The sequence below is a fragment of the Rhinolophus hipposideros genome, assembly GCF_964194185.1.
Source record: "Rhinolophus hipposideros genome assembly, chromosome: 2".
Taxonomy (NCBI): Eukaryota; Metazoa; Chordata; class Mammalia; order Chiroptera; family Rhinolophidae; genus Rhinolophus; species Rhinolophus hipposideros.
The window spans coordinates 62,553,452-62,574,656 of record NC_138048.1 but is presented as its reverse complement, the minus strand read 5'-3'; the positions used below and the strand labels follow the sequence as shown (position 1 = coordinate 62,574,656).

Genomic DNA, 21,205 nt, shown 5'->3' with positions numbered 1-21,205 from the left:
GGCCAGAATTCAGCAATGATTCAACCATAAAGATATAATGGGCAATTCTTGTTTTGCCTGCCCAACATCATTCTTAATTGTTTTAGTAAGAGCATCATATTTTCCTTTGGGAAATATCCCTCCTCCAATATCAGTCTAGGAAGTTTGGGTGGAGCTAGCTCCACCTCCTACACCAGGGATGGGTATGGTCCATGTCACATATTATGCCTCCCACGCCAAAGTGATTGGCTCACACATGGGCACAGAAAGAAGCTGGTCCAATTGAAGCCAATTTTAGAACTTTCTGTGGAAATACTGGGAAAGAGAAGCTCTCTTCCTACTGGGATTGCTGAGCTAGGAGAAATAAAAGTTTGGAGCTGCTGGAGATCTTCTCATCTCCGTGTATGAAGACCCGCCCTGAGAGAGAAATCAACACAGAGGAAAATAGAGCCAAGAAATGGAAAGAAACACTGAGTCCTGATGACATTATTTGAGTACAAGGATCAAAACAGGCCTGAAACTAATATTCCTAGACTTTAAAATTATGTGAGCAAATAATTTTTTTTATGTTTTTATTTGCCATTTGCAACACAGAGTCCCGACCGACACATTGTACAAGAGAAAACCCTTAGAGACACATTGTACAAGAGAAAAATAACAAATAGGCCCAAATGCCAAAGAAAATTGTTTAAAAAGTGCCCAGGAAAAGAAATGTGAAAGTACTCCCAACATTGGCCTACAAGGCCCTTCACAGTCTGGTCTGTCCCCTTCCCATCCCTGATGCAGCCACGCTAGCAATTTCCAACATGTGCCACTGTTTACATCGACACTCTTGAGTTTCAGACAGGTCTTTGTATGTATACTCTCTTGGGCCTATTTTTAATATTAGATTCATAAGCATCTGAAGGGCAAGGGTTGTATTTTATTTCTCTCTAATTCTTATTCAGTGGCCGACAATAGATATTCAATGTTTGTTGGATGGCTGGCTGGCTGGCTGGCTGGAAAGGAAACTACACATGCATTGCAATACTGTATTTCAAGTAGGCCAAGTGGATTTGTCTATTGTGCCTCACAGTCTCCAGTCCCACATTTTTCCTCTAATTACCATGAGATGAATAATGATGAGCTCCAAGACTGACTTGGAGCGAAGCGTGTGTGTGTGTGTGTGTGTGTGTGTGTGTGTGTGTGTGTGTGTGTGTGTGTAGAACTGCATTATCTAGTAGTTCTCTGTCTGAATTGGAACCCAAGGCCCAGGATATTCATCCTAATTCCTCCTGCCTGATATTTTACATTACAAAAACATGGGCTTTTCTTCACCTTAATTTGCTTTTCCGCATCTTCCACCTCATTGTCAGAGATGACACCTGGCTTCCCCTAACAAAAAAACGCCCCTTCCCTCACAATCCTATTCAGTGAGGTCTGGTCTGAGTCCCAGTTCCCACTGGGCCGGGGGCAGGGTCAACACTGTGCTTTCTAAAGCCCACTGCCACATCCTGACCAGGCTGTTGCCCTGGGGGTGCCTTATCACCCTCTTTTTTCAAAAATTTTTCATCCCAGCCCCCTATGACCCCATGCTGGCTTCTTTAGGACCTCCATGTAATTATCCTGAAGTCAAGGATCAGCCTTTGCTTAGAGATTTTTTTTTGAGAATTCGCTTGTTCTGATAACTTGGAAACATGTGAGCTGGCACTGGTCCCAATCCTCACCCCTAGATATTCAAATGATGAAGCTTTCCCTGGTCATAGGAGTTATCCCTGTTCTCACAGGGAAAAGATGGTCATACATGTGTTCCAGACTTATCCCTCTGCCAGTTGCCATAGAGGAATCTGGATTGCCAAGCCTGTTTTCTCATCCAGATGGAAAGGAGAGGAAAACAAGAGATCCTCCAGCCAGGGAAGAGAGGAGTTTTAAAGGCAGAGGTGAAGGAAGTACCACAGGTCAGGTTGGCCTACACTCAGGGCTGCCCAGGCCAGGGCCAGAGTTGGAGCTGAAATTCAGCCCCTGCTGCACTCACCAAGCCTTGGACCATAATATGAATTGTGACAGTCCCCAGAGAAAGGGTCTCTATTTCTAACTGGTCTTCTCAGACAGAACCTTTAACAATCTTAACAGAGATCTTGGATCACTTTCCTGCTTAACAATTCTTCCAGTGCTTCTCACTGCCTATAAGATTCATTTCAAACTCTTCATCCTGGCCCAGTAAAACTTTTCATGGTCTGACCTGCCCATCTCTTGGTTTTATTGGCCCAGGCATATCCTTTACTCCAACCTTACTCTTCTACTTATGATTCCCATGCTTACACTGCATGATACCTTCCCAGAGGTGTTTCCTTTCGCCTGGAGCGCTGCCTGCCTTCACCCTTCACTTGGTTCCTTCTGTCGAATGCCTACTCATCCTTTAAAACTCTACTCAGATATTACCTCTTCCAGGAAGCCTTCTCTGGCTGCTTTTTCCCTGGTCTGATTTAATAAACAGAGCTCCATCACAGAACTTGTCACCTTGCACTGAAACATTGATTTACCTGTCCCTCTCCACTAACTGATTGTGATTGCAAGGTCAAGGGGGAACCATAACTCATTCGTCTTTGTATACTTAGCATCTGGCATAGAGTAGGCACTTGACAGATTTATGTCAATTGAATGAATACATGAAAGGATAGATGGGAAGAATTTCACTAAACCCACTCAAAACTGCAGTACCAAAAGCTTAATATTTGTATTGTCCTGCCACCCAGTTATTTGTACCTTAAGAAAGTTTGTATGATTCAGTGTTCCTTGTTAAAGGCTTACAAAATCACTCGTGGTACACTGAAAAAATGTGGGAGGAGTGCAGGTTTACATAGCAATTACAAAGAATTCTCTCCCCCTTCACCGCCAGTTCATCTGCAAATGACACAGACATCTCCTGCCAACCCAACCTGCTATCCTGAGCTGAAAGGATATTATTGCCAGTCATCTGGGAACTGTCCTAAATTTCCTAATTTCAATTCTCTTTGTCCTGTTTGTGGGTGTGTGTGTGTGTGTGTGTGTGTATACTGTGTCCACTAACCCCACCTTCCAGGAATTATTCACTGGGCATCTGCCCCTCCCCTAATTCCCCCAACACCAAAATGCCCTTGATATCCAGCCCCCTACAAGCCTGAGCTTACTCTACATACCCCATGATGATCTCTTGAATGCAGGTCAGCTCTTACTTGACCCTGGACCTGAATCATTATATGCAAACCAGCTGGTGGTTAATTTTTATAGTTCCCTGAGTGTCTCATCAGAAAGGGCTATGATGCAGCTTTCTGGATTGTGTTTTAAAGTCATAGCAGTATCAGCGCTCCTATAATTATTGTGGTCTTAAAGCTTTCCACAACAGTTAAATGTAATAAGAGAATGCCTACCCTTACAACCGGCAAAGGACATGTAGGTTGCCTAAATGATATTCTTTCACAGCAAAGAAGACTTATCTTTATAAAGAGTAGCCTCTCCAAAAGAACTTAAGATAGCTTATACTAAAGCAGCAGAGGCATGATAAAATCCAAAACGCTAACAACAAAAAATAAGAAGATAAGGGCTAAGTAATTAAATAGAATAGAATACTGAAACCTAAACTAAAGAAAGCTAATGCAATGAGCTTCCTGATAGCCAAAGCATAAACAGAAGTGCAATAAGTTGGCTAATAAATGAAAATAAACCTGAATTTGTTATCCCTCTTTAATGGATATTTAATTTCCTTTTGTCCAGTGCCTCCCTCTTCGGTTCGTCATACACACATACACACACACACACACACACACACACACACACACACACACAAACTCACACACCCTCACCTCTTTGACCAATGGTGGACTCCTGAAGTAAGCTGGGCTGATCATTGTACCCCACCTCCCTGACACAGTGATTTGTCTAATGTTGGGTAATTGAATGGAGCTGGGCCAATCAGAGTCTTTCCCCGGGGCTTTTCAAACTGAAGCTAGCCCTTCAGTTTCTCTCTGGAACCAAAGTCCCAGAGTCCCAACAGGCAAACTCCTATCCATGTGGCAGAAGTCCATCTGAGAAATGCCACCTGAGGGAGAAGCCAAATGAGGCTGGAGAGAAAGCCCCCTGACTGCATTCAAAGCCCTGGTTCCCCTTCGCCCTGGGCTCTGCTCTATCCCAGCCCTTCCTATGATTTGGTTTTGTGCCCGAATAGCTTCCCCTTTTGCCTAGGCTGACTTGACTTGAGCTCCTATCGCTTACAACCAAAAGAATGCTGACTAATATAGAACATTGAGCAATGGGATGGATGGTGAGCTCCAAGGCAGTTTTACCAAAAACACAGATGTTCTGCATAGGGACAGTTCTTCTCATGTACTGTTTGGTGTTTACTATATTAGAATCTAGTTCTGTTAAGACATTTTCATGAAGGGACTGTCGCATATCCATGTACTTGATGCAGGGGTGTACCTCAGAACCTGAGATGTGAATGATGAAGTATTTTTCTCTGTTATGTTTTCATTGAGAGCTGCATGGAATATTATTCCAAACAAGAAAAGAATAGATTTTCTGGTCTTGAATGAAAGAAGCTCCACATGCCCTAGACACCAGAGGTGGAGATGACAGAGATGACATTTTCTTGAAAATTCAAAAAACTCAATTGTACTCCTGCCCTGGGGCATCAACCCCCACCAAGCATCTTCCAATCCTAAGAAAGGTCTGCAGGAGTCACTATGTAGACATAGCACATCTGTGACCAGATGGTCACTTGAGTGACTTGTTGAATCCACAACAGCGTGAAGCATTTTGGATTTTTTAACTGCTCCTTTCAATTTTTCCTATGGTGACCACACTTTATCATCCTTCTCTTTTCTAAAGTTGTGCAATAGCCTCCCAACTCTGCGAGGACTTCCTGCTCTGACCAGAATGCTACTTAATCAGTGACTGAAACTGCAGGAGGAATACCAGTTTTTATTCAATCAAACATTTACAGGCTACATGCTGAATGTCAGCTATTGCAATGGTTCCAAGGACCTTCTCATAGCTCACACCTTCGACCTGTTTCTAGTCTGCACATGGTGGAAGATTCCCTCATGCCATGCACTATCACAGGTATACCCAGGGCTACTCACAGGTTGGAGGGAGAGGAGGAGTGGAAGTGCCAATAATTGGCCTCTTGCCTGCCAGGATCTCAGAATCCTTATCTCTGGTGCATATGTGACAAGAGTCTCAGAATTCCTTAATACGTGCATAGTTTTCATGATACTTTAACTGCTATTCTGCACTGAATGCAGGTCTGGCACACAGTAGCTGCATATAATGGACCTTTGTCATGTTTTGGTTGCCCAGCACCTGAAACCCTCCCTAGGTGTGGCAAATTCTCCCTCTGAATGAGATGTAGCGTGTGGCACAAGCCACTTACAGACCCAGAGGCTACAAAGGCCCGAAGCTCACTTTCCGAGCTCACACATTAACATGTGTAACTCAGCCTTGACCAATCAGATAAACCTATCCCAGGCTGTGAACTGGGAGCTTGTGATGCCCAGAAGCAGGACAGAGGAGAAACTGTACTGGTGGAGGCAGCAAAAGTAGCAGCAGCTCCCAGTTTCCAAAGACAGCAATGGGGCAGTGCCAGTGGCCACAGCTGTGCTAGCCTTGGCTTCCAGGATCCTGCAGCAGTGTGGGAGTCCTCCCCGTGCTGCTTCTGGGTGGCTTTGGGCTGCGGTCCTGGCCACTACCTGGCCACTACCTTATCCTATCTGTTTTCTGGGTTTGGTACTCCAGGCTTCTGGTGAGTTACCTGCGTAAATACTCTTCTCAAAAAAGCCAGTTGACTTCTGTTCCTTGGAACTAAGAAATCTGACTTATTACCATGCATAAAATGTTTACGCAAATACATTCATATACGAATCCATTTTATGATGTGTATTTCACAACAACTCACCGGAATAGGTAGAAAGAAATCATTAGCCTCACTGTGTCGTAGATAATGGCACTGAGCCTCAGAAAGGCTCTTGAAGCAATTCCTTCAAGATTTGCACAGCCGGTAAGTGGCAGGGTCTGGACTCAATTCCGAGTGACAGGACTTTAAGACAGAGTTCTTTCCACGATACCAAGAAATTATTGGTTCCAGCCCCAATAATGTTCTGTCGGTTCTTGAGTCCCTATACTTTCAAAGCATACTGACCGTCTTCCTTATTTCTTATTTAGCCCTTTGACTCAGACTGGTGTGCTAAGGCATGCTGGGTCTTTGCTGCTACAGGGAGGGGCCTGTCAGCTCAGCCTCCAGATGCAAATTGGTTTGAATGTTCCCACAGTTTCCTACCTGTGCATTTGTGTACATGCCCATAGAGGCAATAATTTTTGCATTTTATCCTCATTTTCAGCTTATGTAGTCCATACTAGGGCATGGCAGGAAGAAGGAGTTAATGGTCTTGCACAGAAATATCCTAACAGCCAAATTTCTGCCCAGTGGGAAGGTCTGTTTTTAGTTTGGATCCCAATGGAAAAACCATTGTTCCTATCAAAGTGAGTTCTCTGGAGGACAAAATGGAGTCAATGCTATCTATTTGTTATCTAATTATTGATATTGTGAGTATTAAATGAAATGAAAAAGAATCCAGCAAAATTCCTGGCATGTAGTCAATGCTCAAAAACTTGGCTTTTTCATGTTCCAGACTGCAAAAAATTCTTAATACAAAGACATTTATTACCACATCATTTATAAAAACAAAGAAGATGTGGTACATATACACAATGGAATATTACCTGGCCATAAGAAGACATGAAATACTGCCATTTGTGACAATATGTATGGATCTTGAGATTATCATGCTAAGCAAAATAAGTCAGACAGAAAAAGTCATGAATTATATGACTTCACTCATAACTGGGATATAAAACTGAAAGCAACAAAGGAACAACACAAATAAACAAACAAACAAAAACTCACAGACACAGACAACAGGGTTACCAGAGGGTAAGGGGGTGAGGGGTAGTAGAAGAGGATAAAAGGGGTCAAATATACAGTGATGGAAGGAGAACTGACTCTGGGTGGTGAACACACAATGTGATATATAGATGATGTATCACAGTATTGTACACCTGAAATCTATGTTATTTTACCAGCCATTGTCATCCCAATAAATTTAATTTTAAAAAAATTGGAAGCACCCTATACTCACAATGAGAAAATGATTTTCATGTTATGCATCTATTAAAAATGGTAACTAAATTGATAAATAGTTTTGAACACTATGGAGCACTATGGGGGAAAGATCATAATAAAAAAAGATTGCAAAGCAAGATGAAAAATTGTATGTAAAACTATGCTTACAAGTATGTAAAAATATGCAGATGAAAACGGTAGAAGAATAACACCAAAATGAAAACTAATTCTATAAGAAAAGTCCCATAATCCCTTACCAAAAAATCTTACAGCCAGATGTGCTTTGGCATTCAGGATTGTCTGGATTTTACCATATTTTGAATATTGTATAGCACCTCCAGCACTCCTTGATCCAATGCATTAGTAAGTTCAGCACTGAATTATGAACAGTTGCCCTAATTGGAACAAATGAAATACCCTCCCCTCAATTCAGAACAGGTGTCTCCTTCCACCAGATGAGTGTAGTTCAAACTACAGATTTGTCTGTCAAATAAGTTATAAAAATTGATTTCATTTATCAACAGTTTGGGGATTTGGGAATTCCAGAAAAGGGATTACATACCTAAGTACTTAAGTATTCACCACCATATTGGTTCTGCCAAAAGGACATTAAAAGTATAAAGTACAGAACCCGCTGCTAGAAGTGCAAGCATCAGTTCCCTTGAGGTTACCAGACATACCCACTATAGCAGCAGCAATCCTTAACCCTTTTGCCATTCACCAGTTGTTTAATCCAGACCCAAATGGCCTTAACTCATTCTTGTTTCCCTTTGTACTTATTCTATCACCTGCACTTGCTGACTCCTTTGTAGACACCATTATGGAGAAAAAGCAAAGGATTATAACATCTAATCATGGCTTAAGAGTAGCTTTTCACCCAACTTTCTGCCATCCAGTAATTGGGTAACACACAATAATGATTAATAGATCGTGCTCACAAGACCCTTCCCATTCCTTGCCTCATCTTTGATTTTTTTAAGCTAGTGGTCAAAGTCCCTTCATCATAGCCTCAGGGAACCAGACCCAGAGACTGAGGTACTGAAGGGACAAGACAGGGCCACATCCAGGGATTTCAGCATCAGCCGCAACAAAGGAGCTTACTGTTGACTCAGCCTCAGCCTGGAAACTTTTATATTCATATAGGAAGGGCCAATCATCAGGCAGGACTGAAAGAAGCCTGATGACCCCTCCCTGCATCACCACTACTCCCCTCCCTCTGCCAACCCTGGAACTCACAAAATGGTTGTCCTCACAGAGCAACATCATTTATGCAGTGTGCCATGTTCTGCAGGGAGTTGCTCCTCATACCAAATGGAAAGAACCACTCGTTTATATGGAGATCTTTCGGGAGGTGGGCTCAGTATGTAGGATGAGCAACCCCTTCTAACGACTTTGATGTGGGGACTTTCCAAAGGCATAGCACAAATGACAGCTTTATTAGTAGTCTTATAAAAGACAATAGTTGTCTTACAAAATGTTTAAAAACATTAATATAAATGTTAAATCCATGCTTCCCTCAATTTTTCTGCCATGAAAATATTTGAACTCCTTGACACTTGGCTGTTTGACATTTAATGCATGTTATGAGCTACTTTCTAAGCTTTATTCTCCCTTACTCTTTTCTCAGCCTCAGCTCTGCATATTTTCCCAACTTCCTCATTCCACTCAAGACTTTTAAATAGGCCTCCAAAAGGAACTATATTGTCTGAGTTACTAATATAGCCCCTGTTTACAGCCACCATGGTTTCATGTGCAACTAGACAATAGCTAGGCAGCAGGTCCAGAGAACATGTCTAGGATGATGAAAGTGAGAAAGATTCTAGGGGAAAATGAAACGTGGATTTTCTGATGCATTGGACCACAAAAAAAGACGATTGTGGAGAGACAGTGGGCAAAAGATATCCCCAAAGCAAATGGAAAAAAAAAAGTGAATTATTAACTTCAGGAAAGGCAAAAAGGTTTACAAAAAAGGAAATGTAATACTATCACACAATTTGGCTCAACAGGAAACAATGTTTTTTCATGGACATAATGTAAACTCAATATAAATTAATCAAAAATGGGATGACATCATATTGAGAGATTATAGGGAAAGGAAATGTATGTTAAGGGAGTTAGGTATAAATGCTAAGTCTTTATCAGACCTACTAGGAATCCATAAATGATATCTGATACTGAGATATCAAGAAAGAGCAATATACCATTTATATGAAATATCCAGAAAAGAAAAACCAAAGGTAACACAATCATTCATGGTTGCTTAGTGGTAAGGGTAGAAATGGGGAGTGATTGCAATTGAGCAGGAGGGATCTTCTGGAGATTGATGGGAATTTTCTAAAACTGGATTGTAATGATTGCTGCACAACTGTAAATTTACTAAGATATTATGAAATTGTACACTTAAAATGGGTAAATCTTATTTTATTTAATTTATGACCTCAATGAAACTATGAAAAACAAACACACCTATAAGCCAAAAAAAAAAGAAAAAGAACCATATATTTTGTAGAAATATTACAAGAAACAGCTAAATGTTAAAAATGGTGGGCTCTGGTGAGCGAGACTCAAGGGTGGGGGAGGTGAAGAGGAATTTTTGTTTTTCATCGTAAGCCTTGAAATACTATTTGACTGATAACCATTTGCATGAAGCACTTTGATAAAAATGAATTTTAATTTTAAAATATACATGAAAATTTGAAAGACTATGAAGAGATAGTAAAATAAATGTAGACCTTATTTAAAATAAGAGAAATGCAAATTAAAATTAAATTGAGATACTGTTTCTCATCTATCAGATTGAAAAAAATCCAGAAGATTAAAGCCTCTTTTGGCAAGGCTGTGGGGAATGCAAAATGATTGAACGTCAATCAAGGAGAATCAAACAATATGCACTAAAGCTGCAGATGCATTTCTCTTTGGTTCAGCAAACCCTCTTCTAGATATTCACCCCAACACTCCTGCATGCATATGAAATGACATCTGTGTAAGGTTATTCATTATAGCATTGTTTGTATTAATAATAGCAAAGGATTAAAAACATCCAAACGTCTGTCAATAAGTGACTGGTTAAATAAACTATGGTTCAATCACTTAGTGAAAAATATTTATGTTCTCAATGAATAAAAATAGAAATTAAAAATCTACATCATTTTACAACCAGCTTCCAGGCCCTCCAAAGTGCAGAGGGCTGTGTCGGAAGCCTCTCAGACAGAGCAGACTCTCTGCCCTTCCAAAGTCTGGACATAAGGGGAACTTGGCTCCCAAGCCCTTTCAAAATCTTAGAAACAAAGCAAGACAGGCGGTGAGGCAGTGTCAGAGTTATCGTCAGTCCTAGATTCAAATCCCACTTGGCCACGTTTTTAACTGACACACTCCAGGCTTTGGTGCCTCATCTGTAAATGAGGATAAAATTCCCTCCCTCACAGGGTTGTTGTAGGGTAGTATGTGTGACACAGGTGGCACAGGGCCTGGCCCACCATAAGTGCTCAACAATAGAAGTTATTATTAAGAGTAATACCAGAAAAAAAAGAATCCTGTCTCTAGGATGAATGTGTTCAGTAGCGAAGGAAAGTCATCTTGGAAATACCAAGATAAGAACCAAAAGTCACTGCTCTGAAGAAAAGAATAGAAGGAATTTACCTTCATGACCAGGCAGTTTTGGAAACGACTCTTTAGCCACAGGCAGAAACAGGCACTGTGTGGGCGCTTCCTCCTCTACAGACTGGCAGAGACTTTCCCTAAGTGTCCTGTATCAGCTGGGTTGGAAGGACTGCACCCACACACCTTCTGCTTAGGATGAGAAACTCAAAGATCAGAGAAGCCAGTGACGTACTCAAGAGCACACAGCCAGCGGTCCTGTTCCCTAGCCAGGACGAGCCACTAACAAAATTACTATTCGGGTATACATTTTATAACAGCAGTTTTCCAGTGATTCAAAACAGAAAGAATAAACCTAAAAAGTGAGTACTCGGGACATTGAGCTAAGGTGACTTTCATTCACTTCTTAAAGGGGTTGTGATCAATGTGAAAGCATATGGTCAGTATTGGTGGAGTAAGTAACATGTTTATCTATGTCAACCCATCATTATGGCTGTGCCTATGCTCTGCCTTTTATATACTTCCTGGAATGAAGCCCCAAATTTAGTGGCAGTTTATATTGCAGTAAAAACAAAGATTGCTAGAATGTGCCCAATCCCTGCTCCAGCAATGACTGGATGTGTAATGCCGGGTTTCCATTTCCCATCCGTGAAAGGGCACATCAGCCACCTTCATCATGCTATTGCAAAAATAAAATCAGGTAACTATGTCTGGCACTTAGCAAGCACCACTTCCTGCGAACCCCGATATCCCCTTGCCTTGTTTACGAATAGGACTTCATCAGTTCCACAACCTCCTGACCCTGCTCTTTGAATTCCAAGGAAAATTCCCCCCTAAGCATCGCAAGAAAGAAAGGAAGGAAGGAAGGAAGAAGAAAATATCTCCCATGATATGTATATAGGTAAATCGTTTTTAATTTCCTCAGCCAGAATCAAGCATTAAGAAGAATCTCATTGAAAGAATTATAAGGGTATTTCTTTTCTGAGCTCCCCAAATACCTTCTTCATCCACGTTCCCCTTGGGCACTGGTTCACACACTGCATCTACATCAATCTATAGAACTCTGGATCCAGCTGTATCCACTGGGTTCCAGATTCTCCCACATTCCTATCCCATGCTTTGCACATGGTAAACCCTCAATAAACGGTTCTTAGCTGAACAAAGCAGAATGAGATGGCAAATTTCAACAAAGATATAGTGAGCATCTACTATATGCTGTGCAGTATGTGAGACCCTTTTCCCTCTCATATTTAATTATCACAACTTTCTTGAGAGGTAATCATCATTGTTCCCATCTTACAGATGACAAAACAGAAACTCAGAGCATTGAGTGACTTGCCTACAGTCCCAGGGTCAGGAAGGGGCCCAGTGGGATGGAACACAGATCTCTGAGTTTGTTGTAACTAGGAGCCTCTCTCTCCTAAAGCACCTTCGTAACAGCTTTCCCTTCCCACCCACCCCCTCAGCACAAACAGAAACCCCTAACTTTCAGCAAGTCATTTGATAACTCCAAAAGAGGGGCCACATCCTTTTCTCTACCTCTGTTGGTGAACAAAGACAACATCATGTTTCCAACACACTAGTCAGACCAAGGGAGAAAAAAAATCCCCATGACTTCAGTAATTTTCCACCCTCTGGAACAAGGACATCATACAGAAGATTTATCATAATACATAAATATTGCTTTCAAATAATACCAATCTGTCTTTTAATATGACTTAAAACCTAAAATCAAAGGTTTAATAGGCTTGCTTTCTTGCATCTTGAATAGACACACAAACCTAAATAGATATACAAACCCTAAACACAGCAGCCAACCAGTTAGATGGGGCTCTCACATCTATACAGAGATTCCTGACAACTTGCACCCAGTTTGACTCTGGTCTTAGACATGCTGACCTGAAATAGTTGCTGGCGGCAGCCAGCACCACGCGGTGGCAGGAGAATTCCTGAATGTCCACACACAAGGTGACATCTGTCAGAGAGTTTTCCAGTCGGAGGGTCTCCAGGCCATTCTGCAGAATTAAGGAGAGTCCCGTGTCGTCAAATTTTACTTTATCCCCATTTAAGATTTCTACCAGCTCTCCCCTTTTCTGGGAGGGTTCATCTGTAGGAGGTGCCAGAGGCCCTTCCAAACTCTTCTCTACCACGTCGCCCATGGTCCAGGCACCCCTTTGTCCTGCCATCAACATCCAGACTGAAGGAGCGCCCAAGTTACAGGCAGGTCACATTGCAGAAGCTGAGCGGATTTCCTGTGCACGGCCCTCCACTTATCACCAGCTGTCACACACACATAACAGGAAGTCTCGCACTTTCTCATCCTGTTACTACAAACGCCAATAACTTCTATTCTTCTTCTTTCTGTGAATCATCACAAGGTTAAAAATTACTTAGAAGGGATATGTAGGAAGGGGCTCCGGGAGAGAAAGGGTGGCTTCTCAGAGTCTGCTATTAGTATTGTGCAGTTATTTTGGTCCACCTCCTCCCTCATATCCGTGAGCAGGAAGCCTCTGGTTCTGGTTATTACACATGTACTCCTGATGCTTCTATAACTGAAGTTGTCAATGATGGAATGGGCAGAGGGCATTCTACAATCCTCTCCATCCCTCCCCCCAGGAGCCTGAGACCCCACAATGAGCCCCCATGAGGTCCCTTGGAATCTTGGAAAACATGCTTATCTCTGGTATTCTCATTTCTATGAGCACTGCTCATCTTCTGTCTTTATCTTCCTCCCTGCTCATGGGAAAACAATGTCATGGCAAATATGAATGTTCTCTAAGCCCCATTCCAAAATGTCTGTTGTTTCAGATATGCCTCTGGGTGTACAGAAGAAATGGTCTCCAGAAACTCGATCCCCGGATCTCCTCTCTTAGAAGACCAATCAGGATAGATCAACACCAGATTGCCCTACGTGGTCTCAAATTGGCTGAACTCACCCAGTATCTATTGGTCATGTATCTAGTGATGGATGATGAAGTATTTTCATTACCTCTGCAGGTCTCCATTAAATAGTAATAACTGTATTTTATTCTTAAAATCTTACTATATCCTAGAAAATTTATGGAAGTTAATGTATTTTAATCTTCATAACAACCCACTGGAGTAGATAGGACTTTCCTCGTTTTACAGCTAAGGAAACTGGATGGAGCTCTGCTCAAGTGAGCAGCAGGGCCAGTTCCGCTTGGCTCCAAAGCCACTATTTCCTGCACCACCATCAGGTTCTCAGAGCCGTAACATCACGCTGACCCTAAATCCTGAGTCCCCCACAGAGAGAACTGCAAGGCTTGCCTGCACCATCGTGGTGCCTTGACAAAGTGCCCTCTGCTGTCTCTCTCCTGCTGTCACTCACCGTCTAGCAGCGGGGAGTACCACCTGGCCTCCCCATCCACAGGACTCCCGATCCTCTGGCTATCCTGGTCAGTGATGCCTGAGCCCTCTCCAGGAGTCCCATTTCTACCTCTGCTCTTCTTCTTTTCCATAGACACTTACTTTTAAAATCAGGGTCTTCAATATTCCCCCAAACTTGTTCTTTATTCAGAGCTCTGTCAGTCAAGATGCTTTTGGCTTCAGTAACAAAAGCGGTCATCAAAAGCGGTTTAAACAATAGGGGTCTCACATTACTTGTAGAAGAAGCCAGAGGTGTGGGGTTCCAAGCTGATCCAGAAGCTCAGTGATGCATCAAGGACACAAGATTTTTCCCTCTTTTCATTCTGTCACCCTCAGTGTAAGGGAGATGTCCCTTCATGGTCACATCATAGCTGACACAGTACCAAACACCAAGTCTTCATACAACCCCAGTACAATATCAAGAATTAAAAGAGCAGCCCTCTTCTCCTCCATCACTTTCTTTTCACCAGACAGAAAATATTTCCTAACATCCCCATCAGATTTCTGGGCCACTTGGACACTTCACACCAAATCCCAGGAAATATAAATGCAATACCGTGATTGGTTTGAACCAAACTGAAATCTTCCACTGAGACTAGTCTACCTTCCCCAAGATCAAGGAATAGCCATGTGATAGCTGGACAAAATTAGGCCTGACAGCACAGAAGAGGGGCCAGGTGGGCGTGCAGCTGCCCTGCGGTGCCTGCACAGTCCTAACTCTCCCTGCCGACCTTGGCTGGGAAGGACTCAGAACTTCCACTGCCATGACGCTAACCACCACCTCTGCTGGAGCTGAGGACCATGCACGACACTCTCCTGCCCTTTGTGCCCCAAAACCTCTCAAATTGTAAATAACATTGGCCATATTCATTCATATTCATTCATTCATTCATTCATATTCATTCAACTCCACCCCAACCACCGCAAATAAAACAAAATTTAAAATTATTCATTCATGAGGGATCCTGTTCACCGAGTTCCCGTGTTATTTTTCATATGGCTTCCAGGCCCACCCACCCCATCCCCTGATATAAGCAAATAACTGTCACCTTCCCCCCAACCCTCCATTTCCCTGGTCAGCAAGCACACAGAGTTGTGCCACAGGTGTGACAGTATCTGTCATCCAATTTTAGTGCAGAGGTAAAAACCACAACCAGCGTGGCATCTATGTCGACCTGGATATGCTCTGAGATTCTGCATGAACTGGTACATATTATTTATAGCTACAGGCAAAAGAACTCTGTTCTGTGAAAGCTTTATTTTCCCTACCAGGCAATAAAATGTACAAGCCATTGGCAAAAGCTTTATTACTGAGAAAACAATTTAATTATAGCTTACTAAGCTCGTTGGCTTTATGATACTTGTAAGGAATAAATTTTGTCCCCATACAAGTGGGTGACTTCACTCAAGGAAAATCTCAATTCCTAAGGCCACAGATTGCCCCTTCTGATGCCCATCAACTATCTTCTCTAACACAAATTACACTGATACAAACAAGTCTTAAGTCAGCCACAGAGGAAGAGCCACTGTTCCCTCATGTTAACTTATTGCTACAAAGCGATTATTTATTGAGCATCAACTGTGTTCCAGGAGCTATGAGAGGCACTTTATGAACTCCAATGCTTTTAATCTTCCCACTAATCCAGGGCACTTAAGTGCTATGATCTTCATCTCAGAGACATGAAAGCAGACAAGGTCACATAACTGTAGCACATAATATCAGTGTCACGCCCATATCCCCCCAGCCCACCCTGGAGTTCACCCACAGATAGTTTCCATACACGCCAAAAGCATCACTGCCGGAGAGCGTTCTCTGGCTACAAGAGCACACCAGCTCACCAGAAGTGATGGAGAGTTAATGCCCCCAAGAATCACCTTCAACTCTTGAAGGAGTTGGTAGATAAATAGGCTAGCCTTCTTGTCTCTTGGTGAGACACGACTGACGTGTGTTCTACACTGTCTGCCGGAGGAGTCCCAGAGCACTGAACTCCAATTGCCCATACTAGTAGTAACCCACTCATCCTCTAAGGGCGTCCTGCCTTTCCCATCTCACTTTCCCCCCTCCTCACTGTGCCTCCTGAATAAACTACTTGCATCCAATTTTTGTTTTCAAGTCTGCTTTAGGTGGGGAGGGGAACCAAATTAAGACACATTAACTGCTGAGTGGCAGAATCAAGATTTGAACTCGGGTCTGACTAATCTAACACCATGCTTTTCCCTTTACACTGTTCTCTCACGACCCCCACAGAATCCCAATTCCAAGGGGAGGCAACAACTGTGACTTTGCTCTGTCATAGTCAGGGGATTCTTTCTTTCCACCAACATAGCCAATGTCCAGTCAGCCCTGGCTCCTGCTCTTTGCTGCTGTATCCCAGTATCCAAGGGCCTAACTCATCCCTCACAGTAAGGACTTCACAAAGCCAACCAGACCATCGCCTGCCTTTGTAGGGCACAGTCACAGCTGCAATGGCACCAGCGTCTCACAAGCTACCCCCGCAGGGCCTCTGCCTGCCACATTTTCCAGGACGCACTGCCGGAAACACCACCATTGCCAACAGCCCTCTGCTTCTGCTGTTCTCTTCCAGAGAAGGAGTAGAAAGGTCTTGCTCTTCCATGGCCCCATATGGGGGCTACCACTCCATATGGGATCAATTACCCAGCATGAAGCTACCACCAATTTAGACAGGACCCATCCATTGCCCTACACAAGCCAGACAAGCCTTCTATTCCCCTACGCAGAAGCTTCTCCTTCTTGATTCACAGCCTGTGAATGAGGGGGCAGTGAGACATCACTTCTGCAGGATTTACAAAATAATTCAGTAAAGTGGCTGGACACAAGATAAAACATTTAAAATATTTCCCAGTATGGCAACAAGAGCCAGTTAGAAAATGTAATGGAAACATAATGTCATTCACGATGGTAATAAACCATATGTAAATACCTAGGAACAACCTTAATAAGAAATGCTAAGAGAAAACTAACAAAATTTACTAAGAGATTTAAAAGGAAATGGGAATATACCAAATGGAAACAAAAGAGAAAAACTCTACTGCTATATACCCTCTCTCCATCCCAAACAACCACAACCATTCTCCCACCAAATACATTTATATAAATAGAAGTATAAAGTACATTACATGCACAGAGTTGAGCTGTAGGATATTTACAAAGCTTTGTGTGTGCCTTACAATACTTCACTAAGCTATACATTTTTGTGTGTCATTTTCTACTTGATTTGTTTGACAATAAAAAGGTAACAATAGTATTAGTAACAACAGTCATCATTTATTGAACACCTACCACATGCAAGCTGGTAGGTGACAGCTTGACAACCATCACCACTTTTAATATTTACAGTAATCCTTTGAAGTAGGTGTCATTGTTCCTCAACTTAAGCCTGTGGCAAATGAGTCTAACAGAAGGTTAGACTCTAATAGAGTCGTTAAGGTCATACAGCTCCTATCTCATATTTTCTCTGCTCTCCTTAGCCCCTTGATCCAAATAAATAGAGTTAAGATTCAAAACCCATTTGCTCACTCCAAAGCCTGGGTTCTTAACCACTATCATATATTCTGTCCCCATGATGTTATAACTACACATTTCCTTTCTAAATATGCTCAGAGTGTTCTTGTCTTTGAGATGTGTTTATTCCTTTTGCTGAGACTGTCTCTTCTCTGCCTGAAGAAATACTATACATTCCAGATTATAGAACAATACATACATTTAATACCACTTTTGTAAATTTGAACCAAAAGCATGTGCATAGCCTAGATCGGGGTTTCCCAACCACGACACTGCTAACAATTTGGACTGGATCATTCTTTGTTGGGGAGGAGGGGGCTGTCCTGCACATAGTAGGAAGTTTAGCAACATCCTTAGCCACATCCATTAGACGCAAATAACACCCTCCCTCCCTCGTGATAATTAAAAATGTCTCCAGACACTGCCAAGTGTCTCCCCAGTGGCAAAATCACTCTGGTTGAGAACATTGTCCTTGATGTATCCCTCTCAAAAGTGTCAAACTGTGGTTATCTCTGAGTGTTAAAATTAGTAATGCTTCTGATATCCTTTTTTGCTCTAGTGTATATTTGAAATCTACTTAAATTGTTTCCTGTTGGGGGAATTGGTGTCATATTTTTCTCATTACAGAAGTAATGATGTTTACTGAAGCTTTAGGAAATACAAAGCAAAATGAAGAGTCCAAAATGCCGTTTCCCAGAAATACTTACAGTGCTGGGTTTTGTAAAAACCATACGAACCATCTTCAATGACATTATCTCCATAAAACTTTTCCTGATATCCCCAGCTGTATAGTCTCTCTTGTTTCCCTATATTTTCACTTTTCTGAAGGCATGATTCAATATTTCTTGAGGATGTAGACCTGATATTGCTTTCTAAATTTTAAAATTATTGATAGAAGGAAGGTGTCTCCCATTTGTAGGGTGACCAACCATCCTGGTTTGCCCAGATCAAGGGGTTTCCAAGGATGCTGGACTTTCCGGGCTAAAACTGGACTCAGACAATTTGGTCACACTATTTCTATGTCCTCCAGGGTGTCAACACCTTGTCTGTCATAGGCATTCAATGACATTTGCCCAATTAGTGTTGGAAAAGAGAAATTAGTAATGATGTCGTCCTTTGATGGAAATGCCCCATCCCTTCACACCTACATTTCTATTTCTTAGGTATTTTATCTAGCATCTTCTGAACTAGATTCTGTGTATGGGTCACATGTTGACCTTTGTGGTTTCTGCCCTCATAGTGTTGGAAGATATTAATAACTACCATGAATGTTTTCATGTTTCCACATGGCCTGGGCTTTCTGAGCAAAGAGCACTGGCACACGTGGCTAAAGGGAGATTGAATAAAAAGCAAGAAGTTAGAGATAGTGTATTGCTCCAAGGATGAGATTTAGCGATTTATTTCCCCCTGATGCCATTTGCTTGCACTGCATGGTAGTAAGGAAAAAGTATATTAGAGATAGTCCTCTCCTCTCCCTAGAGAGGATTTGTTTACATTCCAGAAAACCCCTCTCTCTTCCCTTCCCTTCCCTTCCCTTCCCTTCCCTTCCCTTCCCTTCCCTTCCCTTCCCTTCCTCTCTCTCTCTCTGTCTCTGTCTCTCTCTCTCTCTCTCTCTCTCTCTCTCTCTCTCTCTCTCTCTCTCTCTCTCTCTCTCTCTCTCTCTCTCTCAGCAGGAGAGAATGGGCCAACGTGCCGGCAGCCCTTTATATGCTTGGACTATCATAGCTTTGGGGTTGCTCTCCTGTGGTGCAAATCCATTGTTACCGGGAAATAACATTGAAACCTCAGTTCTTGTCTTCTTGAAGGAAAGACTTCAATAAAAAGACAGAATTTTCTGCGGAATAAAACGACCAGAAGACTTTATTTCTATGGGTAGAATTGTCTCCCCCTCTCCCTTCTCTTATCTCTCTTTCTTCCCCTGAGGTTCCAGAGTCCTCTGGCATTTAGCCATGCATTGTGTTTTTATTCAGGGACATGCATAAATACATTCCCTTGGTTTGGGGGTATGTGTAAACATATCCCAGTGGGGTATGTGAAAACCTGGAATCCTGCTGGGTAGCTACAAGGGGCCTTGACTCAAGGAGAAGCTGCAGCAAGGGCCTTTCTAACCGGGACTAAATTTCTTCTTCTCCTGCTCATCTCTATCTATCTACCTACCCTATCACCAATGCACACTCAGGATAACAGCAGGTTCTCACCTCATTGCCTGTAGGGCTTGGGATAAAGGGAACTGGTATCAAGTGGTCTGTGAACAACAAACGGTCTTTCTCTAATTCAAAGAACTCATGTTTCCTCTCAGGAAAAAAAATAATACACACACACACACACACACACACACACACACACATTGGGGGTGCCAAAAAAATGTATACACCTGACTTGTATTCATCTTTTGTTATCGGTATATATTGAATATTACAATTTTAATACAGTTTTTTCCTTTCTTAAAATGTGTGTAAATTTCTCTCTCTCTCTCTCTCTCTCTCTCTCTCTCTCTCTATATATATATATATATATATATATATATATATATACACATATGTGTGTGTGTGTGTGTGTATACATATAGTTCGTGCAAAAGTAATTGCAGTTTAAAAGATTTAAAAAAATTTCAAAACCCACAATTACTTGTTTTCCCGAAAATGAGACCTAGCCAGACAATCAGCTCTCATGTGTATTTTGGAGTAAAAATTAATATAAGACCCGGTCTTATTTTACTATAATATAAGACCAAGTCTTATATAATGTAATATAAGATCAGGTCTTATATTAATTTTTTGCTCCAAAAGACAGATTAGAGCTGATTGTTCAGCTAGGTCTTATTTTTGGGGAAACAGAGAGATGTGTGTGGGGTGGGGAACAGGTGTGTGTGTGTGTGTGTGTGTGTGTAACATGCAGTTCATTTTAACCTGATCTCTGCAGTATAAAAGTCAAGAGGTATGAAAGAGTGGAACCAGCAGCATGAACAAAATAAGATTTGCTTCAGGGTCTAAAACCCACCAGGAAGGGACCTGCACTCCATACTTTCCTCTCTGCCTGCAAAATGCCTATTCATCCTTCATGATAAATGGTCCTTCTGCCTCCATGAAGCTTCCCCAACACACCTACATTGCAGGCTTTCTATGTGTCCACGCTGCACTGCTCATGCTTCTGTGGGGCCCTTAAAGCATTATACTGTCATTACTTGGTTACTTGTCCATCTCTCCCAGTAACCTGTGAGCTCCCTGAAGGCAGGGACTGGGCTTCCTAAATAGTATCTTATATCCCAGAGTCTGGTACAAGCCCAGTTACATATGATTCAGTCAAGAAATATGAGATAGGTAGATGGATTTCATGGTTAGATGAAAGAATAATCCAAACTCTGAGAAGGTGAGAAGACCTATTGCTGGCAGCAAGAGGAAGAGCTCTGCCTTGGTAACCTGTGACTTATGAAGAGTTCTGCACTGCTGAGGTAGTGTGTGAGCTGACTTGGAAGGACAAGAAGAATTTATGAGAAGAAAGGTTAGGGTAAAGGCTTTCCAGGGAAAAGGAATAGCATATTCACTCAGAGATCTAAAAGAATAAGGAGTGTCATGTGGGGTCTC

The 21,205-nt window shown here is 42.1% G+C and overlaps 1 protein-coding gene across 2 annotated transcripts in view; it reads right to left on the bottom strand.

Annotated features, from left to right (window-relative positions):
• KLHL6 (kelch like family member 6) overlaps positions 1-21,205 on the bottom strand; it is an 89,105-nt gene that overhangs the window by 42,882 nt on the left and 25,018 nt on the right. Inside the window, exon 1 of one of the 2 annotated variants that reach the window (XM_081074985.1) lies at positions 12,611-12,967. The exons of the other annotated variant lie outside the window; for it this stretch is intronic. Coding sequence (XP_080931111.1) covers positions 12,611-12,903 — 293 coding nt within the window. The 5' untranslated portion in view covers positions 12,904-12,967. Of the gene's footprint in view, positions 1-12,610; positions 12,968-21,205 lie in introns of those variants that run through there. 2 annotated transcript variants of the gene reach the window in all.